General features: G+C 27.9%; 1 protein-coding gene across 1 annotated transcript; it reads right to left on the bottom strand.

The window, feature by feature from the left end:
• Nucleotides 1-192: 192 nt before the first annotated feature.
• LOC126232213 (structural maintenance of chromosomes protein 2-like) lies at nucleotides 193-8,365 on the bottom strand. The gene is made up of 12 exons (XM_049942507.1): nucleotides 8,359-8,365; nucleotides 8,004-8,285; nucleotides 7,687-7,882; nucleotides 6,974-7,465; nucleotides 5,868-5,971; nucleotides 5,214-5,513; nucleotides 3,148-3,471; nucleotides 2,811-3,006; nucleotides 2,587-2,648; nucleotides 1,546-1,743; nucleotides 1,203-1,504; nucleotides 193-597 (listed from the first exon to the last, which is right to left on the bottom strand). The coding sequence occupies exons 1-12, from the start codon at nucleotides 8,363-8,365 to the stop codon at nucleotides 193-195; spliced, it is 2,868 nt and encodes a 955-aa protein (XP_049798464.1).
• Between the last annotated feature and the right edge of the window lie 260 nt (nucleotides 8,366-8,625).

The following is an 8,625-nucleotide window of genomic DNA, read 5'->3' as shown; positions in this document are numbered from 1 at the left end:
GATATATCGATACTTTTCGATATATCGATACTTATCGATATATCGATACTTTTCGATATATCGATACTTATCGATATATCGATACTTATCGATATATCGATACTTATCGATATATCGATACTTATCGATACATTGATACTTTTCGATATCTTTTCGATACTTTTCGATATCTTTACGATACTTTTCGATATCTTAACGATACTTTTCGATATCTTTTCGATACTTTTCGATATCTTTTCGGTACTTTTCGATATCTTTTCGGTACTTGTCGATATCTTTTCGGTACTTTTCGATATCTTTTCGGTACTTTTCGATATCTTTTCGGTACTTTTCGATATCTTTTCGGTACTTTTCGATATCTTTTCGGTACTTTTCGATATATTTTCGGTACTTTTCGATATCTTTTCGGTACTTTTCGATATCTTTTCGGTACTTTTCGAAATCTTTTCGGTACTTTTCGATATCTTTTCGGTACTTTTCGATATCTTTTCGGTACTTTTTGATATCTTTTCGGTACTTTTCGATATCTTTTCGGTACTTTTCGATATCTTTTCGGTACTTTTCGATATCTTTTCGGTACTTATCGATATATCGATTCTTATCGATATATCGATACTTATCGATATATCGATACTTTTCGATATATCGATACTTATCGATATATCGATACTTATCGATATATCGATACTTTTCGATATATCGATACTTTACGATATATCGATATTTTTCGATATATCGATACTTATCGATATATCGATACTTATCGATATATCGATACTTATCGATATATCGATACTTATCGATATATCGATACTTTTCGATATATCGATACTTTTCGTTATATCGATACTTTTCGATATATCGATACTTTTCGATATATCGATACTTATCGATATATCGATACTTTTCGATATCTTTTCGATACTTATCGATATATCGATACTTTTCGATATCTTTTCGATACTTTTCGATATCTTTTCGATACTTTTCGATATCTTTTCGGTACTTTTCGATATCTTTTCGGTACTTTTCGATATCTTTTCGGTACTTATATATCGATACTTATCATTATATATCGATACTTATCATTATATATCGATACTTTTCATTATATATCGATACTTTTAATTATATATCGATACTTTTCATTATATATAGATACTTTTCGATATATATAGATACTTTTCGATATATATAGATACTTTTCGATATATATAGATACTTTTCGATATCTTTTCGATACTTTTCGATATCTTTTCGATACTTTTCGATATCTTTTCGATATCTTTTCGATACTTTTCGATGTCTTTTCGATACTTTTCGATATCTTTTCGATACTTTTCGATATCTTTTCGATACTTATCGATACCTTTTCGATACTTATCTATATCTTTTCGATACTTATCGATATCTTTTCGATACTTATCGATATCTTTTCGATACTTATCGATATCTTTTCGATACTTATCGATATCTTTTCGATACTTTTCATTATATATCGATACTTTTCATTATATATCGATACTTTTTATTATATATAGATACTTTTCATTATATATAGATACTTTTCGATATCTTTTCGATACTTTTCAATATCTTTTCGATACTTTTCGATATTTTTTCGATACTTTTCGATATCTTTTCGATACTTTTCGATATATTTTCGGTACTTTTCGATACCTTTTCGGTACTTTTCGATACCTTTTCCGTACTTTTGGATATCTTTTCGGTACTTTTCGATATCTTTTCGGTACTTTTCGATATCTTTTCGGTACTTTTCGATATATCGGTACTTTTCGATATATCGATACTTTACGATATATCGATACTTTTCGATATATCGATACTTTTCGATATATCGACACTTTTCGATATGTCGATACTTATCGATATATCGATACTTATCGATATATCGATACTTACCGATATATCGATACTTATCGATATATCGATACTTTTCGATATATCGATACTTTTCGATATATCTATACTTATCGATATATCGATACTTATCGATATATCGATACTTTTCGATATATCGATACTTTTCGATATCTTTTCGATACTTTTCGATATCTTTTCGATACTTTTCGATATCTTTTCGATACTTTTCATTATATATCGATAGTTTTCATTATATATCGATACTTTTCATTATATATCGATACTTTTCATTATATATCGATACTTTTCATTATATATCGATACTTTTGCTTATATATCGATACTTTTCCTTATATATAGATACTTTTCGATATATATCGATACTTTTCGATATCTTTTCGGTACTTATCGATATCTTTTCGGTACTTATCGATATCTTTTCGATACTTTTCGATATATCGATACTTATCGATATATCGATACATTTCGATATATCGATACTTTTCGATATATCGATACTTTTCGATATCTTATCGATACTTATCGATATATCGATACTTTTCGATATATCGATACTTTTCGATGTATCGATACTTTTAGATATATCGATACTTTTCGATATATCGATACTTTTCGATATATCGATACTTTTCGTTATATCGATACTTATCGATTTATCGATACTTATAGATTTATCGATACTTTTCGATATATCGATACTTATCGATATATCGGATATATCAATACTTATCGATATATCGATACTTTTCGATATATCGATACTTTTCGATATATCGATACTTATCGATATATCGATACTTTTCGATAAATCATACTTATCGATATATCGATACTTTTCGATATATCGATACTTTTCGTTATATCGATACTTTTCGATATATCGATACTTTTCGATATATCGATACTTATCGATATATCGATACTTTTCGATATCTTTTCGATACTTATCGATATATCGATACTTTTTGATATCTTTTCGATACTTTTCGATAACTTTTCGATACTTTTCGATATCTTTTCGATACTTTTCGATATCTTTTCGGTACTTTTCGATATCTTTTCGGTACTTTTCGATATCTTTTCGGTACTTATATATCGATACTTATCATTATATATCGATACTTATCATTATATATCGATACTTTTCATTATATATCGATACTTTTAATTATATATCGATACTTTTCATTATATATAGATACTTTTCGATATATATAGATACTTTTCGATATATATAGATACTTTTCGATATATATAGATACTTTTCGATATCTTTTCGATACTTTTCAATATCTTTTCGATACTTTTCGATATCTTTTCGATACTTTTCGATATCTTTTCGATACTTTTCGATATCTTTTCGATACTTTTCGATAACTTTTCGATACTTTTCGATATCTTTTCGATACTTTTCGATAACTTTTCGATACTTTTCGATGTCTTTTCGATACTTTTCGATATCTTTTCGAAACTTATCTATATCTTTTCGATACTTATCGTTATCTTTCCGATACTTATCGATATCTTTTCGATACTTATCGATATCTTTTCGATACTTATCGATATCTTTTCGATACTTTTCACATTATATATCGATACTTTTCATTATATATCGATACTTTTTATTATATATAAATACTTTTCATTATATATAGACACTTTTCGATATCTTTTCGATACTTTTCGATATCTTTTCGATACTTTTCGATATCTTTTCGATACTTTTCGATATTATTTCGCTACTTTTCGATATCTTTTCGATACTTTTCGATATCTTTTCGATACTTTTCGATATCTTTTCGGTACTTTTCGATATATCGGTACTTATCGATATATCGGTACTTTTCGATATATCGATACTTTTCGACATATCGATACTTTTCGATATATCGATACTTTTCGATATATCGATACTTTTCGAAATACCGATACTTTTCGATATATCGATACTTTTTGATACATCGATACTTATCGATATATCGATACTTATCGATATATCGACACTTATCGATATATCGATACTTATCGATATATCGATACTTATCGATATATCGATACTTATCGACTCTTATCGATATATCGATACTTATCGATATATCGATACTTATCGATATATCGATACTTTTCGATATATCGATACTTTTCGATATATCGATACTTATCGATATATCGATACTTTTCGATATATCGATACTTTTCGATATATCGATACTTATCGATATATCGATATTTATCGATATATCGATACTTATCGATATATCGATATTTTTCGATACATCGATATCGATATATTGATACTTTTCGATATATCGATACTTATCGATATATCGATACTTTTCGATGCATCGATACTTATCGATATATCGATACTTATCGATATGTCGATACTTATCGATATATCGATACTTATCGATATGTCGATACTTATCGATATATCGATACTTATCGATATATCGATACTTTTCGATATCTTTTCGATACTTTTCGATATCTTTTCGATACTTTTTGATATCTTTTCGATACTTTTCGATATCTTTTCGATACTTTTCATTATATATCGATACTTTTCATTATATATCGATACTTTTCATTATATATCGATACTTTTCCTTATATATCGATACTTTTCCTTATATATAGATACTTTTCGATATATATCGATGCTTTTCGATATATATCGATACTGTTCGATATCTTTTCGATACTTTTCGATATCTTTTCGATACTTTTCGATATCTTTTCGGTACTTTTCGATATCTTCTCGGTACTTTTCGATATCTTTTCGGTACTTTTAGATATCCTATCGGTACTTTTAGATATCTTTTCGGTACTTATAGATATCTTTTCGGTACTTATCGATATCTTTTCGGTACTTATCGATATCTTTTCGGTACTTTTAGATATATCGATATTTATCGATATATCGATTCTTTTCGATATATCGATACTTTTCGATATATCGATACTTTTCGATATATCGATACTTCTTGATATATCGATACTATTAGATATATCGATACTTTTCGATATATCGATACTTTTCGATATATCGATACTTATCGATATATCGATACTTTTCGATACATCGATACTTTTCGATATATCGATACTTTTCGATATATCGATACTTATCGATATATCGATACTTTTCGATACATCTATACTTTTCGATATATCGATACTTATCGATATATCGATATTTTTCGATGTATCGATACTTATCGATATATCGATACTTTTCGATACATCGATACTTTTCGATATATCGATACTTATCGATATATCGATACTTTTCGATATATCGATACTTTTCGATATATCGATACTTTTCGATATTTTTTCGGTACTTTTCGATATCTTTTCGATACTTTTCGATATCTTTTCGATACTTTTCGATATCTTTTCGATATCTTTTCGATACTTTTCGATGTCTTTTCGATACTTTTCGATATCTTTTCGATACTTTTCGATATCTTTTCGATACTTATCTATAAAATTTCGATACTTATCGATATCTTTTCGATACTTATCGATATCTTTTCGATACTTATCGATATCTTTTCGATACTTATCGATATCTTTTCGATACTTTTCATTATATATCGATACTTTTCATTATATATCGATACTTTTTATTATATATAGATACTTTTCATTATATATAAATACTTATCGATATCTTTTCGATATCTTATCGATACTTATCGATATATCGATACTTTTCGATATTTCGATACTTTTCGATATATCGATTCTTTTCGATATATCGGTACTTTTCGATATATCGATACTTTTCGATAAATCGATACTTTTCGATATATCGACACTTTTCGATATATCGATACTTTTCGATATATAGATACTTTTCGATATATCGATACTTATCGATATATCGATACTTATCGATTTACCGAAACTTTTCGATATATCGATACTTATCGATATATCGGATATATCGATACTTATCGATATATCGATACTTTTCGATATATCGATACTTATCGATATATCGATACTTTGCGATATCTTCTCGATACTTTTCGATCTTTTCGATATCTTTTCGATACTTATCGATATAACGATACTTTTCGATATATCGATACTTATCGATATATCGATACTTATCGATATATCGATACTTTTCGATATATCGATACTTATCGATATATCGATACTTATCGATATATCGATACTTATCGATTTATCGATACTTTTCGATATATCGATACTTATCGATATATCGATACTTATCGATATATCGATATATAGATACTTATCGATATATGGATACTTATCGATATATCGATACTTTTCGATATATCGATACTATTCGATATATCCATACTTATCGATATATCGATACTTTTCGATATTTCGATACTTCTCGATATATCGATACTTTTCGATATATCGATACTTATCGATATATCGATACTTTTCGATATATCGATACTTATCGATATATCGATACTTATCGATATATCGATACTTATCGATATATCGATACTTATCGATATATCGATACTTTTCGGCGTATCGATACTTTTCGATATATCGATACATATCGATATATCGATACTTATCGATATATCGATACTTATCGATACTTATCGATATATCGGTACTTATCGATATATCGATACTTATCGATATATCGATACTTATCGATATATCGATATATAGATACTTATCGATATATGGATACTTATCGATATATCGATACTTTTCGATATATCGATACTATTCGATATATCCATACTTATCGATATATCGATACTTTTCGATATTTCGATACTTCTCGATATATTGATACTTATCGATATATCGATACTTATCGATATATCGATACTTTTCGATATATCGATACTTATCGATATATCGATACTTATCGATATATCGATACTTATCGATATATCGATACTTATCGATATATCGATACTTTTCGGCGTATCGATACTTTTCGATATATCGATACTTATCGATATATCGATACTTATCGATATATCGATACTTTTCGACATATTGATACTTTTCGATATATCGATACTTTTCGATATCTTTTCGATACTTTTCGATATATCGATACTTATCGATATATCGATACTTTTCGATATCTTTTCGATACTTTTCGATATCTTTGCGATACTTTTCGATATCTTTTCGATACTTTTCGATATCTTTTCGGTACTTTTCGATATCTTTTCGGTACTTGTCGATATCTTTTCGGTACTTGTCGATATCTTTTCGGTACTTGTCGATATCTTTTCGGTACTTTTCGATATCTTTTCGGTACTTTTCGATATCTTTTCGGTACTTTTCGATATCTTTTCGGTAATTTTCGATATCTTTTCGGTACTTTTCGATATCTTTTCGGTACTTTTCGATATCTTTTCGGTACTTTTCGAAATCTTTTCGGTACTTTTCGATATCTTTTCGGTACTTTTCGATATCTTTTCGGTACTTTTCGATATCTTTTCGGTACTTTTCGATATCTTTTCGGTACTTTTCGATATCATTCCGGTACTTATCGATATCTTTTCGGTACTTTTCGATATCTTTTCTGTACTTACCGATATATCGATACTTATCGATATATCGATACTTTGCGATATATCGATACTTATCGATATATCGATACTTATCGATATATCGATACTTATCGATATATCGATACTTTTCGATAAATCATACTTATCGATATATCGATACTTTTCGATATATCGATACTTTTCGTTATATCGATACTTTTCGATATATCGATACTTTCCGATATATCGATACTTATCGATATATCGATACTTTTCGATATCTTTTCGATACTTATCGATATATCGATACTTTTTGATATCTTTTCGATACTTTTCGATATCTTTTCGATACTTTTCGATATCTTTTCGATACTTTTCGATATCTTTTCGGTACTTTTCGATATCTTTTCGGTACTTTTCGATATCTTTTCGGTACTTATATATCGATACTTATCATTATATATCGATACTTATCATTATATATCGATACTTTTCATTATATATCGATACTTTTCATTATATATAGATACTTTTCGATATATATAGATACTTTTCGATATATATAGATACTTTTCGATATATATAGATACTTTTCGATATCTTTTCGATACTTTTCGATATCTTTTCGATACTTTTCGATATCTTTTCGATACTTTTCGATATCTTTTCGATACTTTTCGATAACTTTTCGACACTTTTCGATATCTTTTCGATACTTTTCGATAACTTTTCGATACTTTTCGATGTCTTTTCGATACTTTTCGATATCTTTTCGAAACTTATCTATATCTTTTCGATACTTATCGATATCTTTTCGATACTTATCGATATCTTTTCGATACTTATCGATATCTTTTCGATACTTTTCACATTATATATCGATACTTTTCATTATATATCGATACTTTTTATTATATATAGATACTTTTCATTATATATAGACACTTTTCGATATCTTTTCGATACTTTTCGATATCTTTTCGATACTTTTCGATATCTTTTCGATACTTTTCGATATTATATCGCTACTTTTCGATATCTTTTCGATACTTTTCGATATCTTTTCGGTACTTTTCGATATATTGGTACTTATCGATATATCGGTACTTTTCGATATATCGATACTTTTCGATATACCGATACTTTTCGTTATATCGATACTTTTCGATATATCGATACTTTTCGATATATC

Source organism: Schistocerca nitens, unplaced genomic scaffold (genome assembly GCF_023898315.1).
Source record: "Schistocerca nitens isolate TAMUIC-IGC-003100 unplaced genomic scaffold, iqSchNite1.1 HiC_scaffold_466, whole genome shotgun sequence".
Classification (NCBI taxonomy): Eukaryota; Metazoa; Arthropoda; class Insecta; order Orthoptera; family Acrididae; genus Schistocerca; species Schistocerca nitens.
Note: the sequence above shows the minus strand (reverse complement) of the source record. Positions and strands in the feature narration are given on the sequence as shown.

What these genes read in the sequence shown, in the direction of transcription:
- LOC126232213 (XM_049942507.1), bottom strand. An exon ending in AAGTATCGATATATCGAAAA is followed by an intron (nt 5,972 to 6,973) that starts GTATCGAAAAGA and finishes TATATCGATAAG; the next exon opens with TATCGAAAAGATATCGAAAA. An exon ending in GTATCTATATATAATGAAAA is followed by an intron (nt 1,505 to 1,545) that starts GTATCTATATAT and finishes TATAATGAAAAG; the next exon opens with TATCGATATATAATGAAAAG.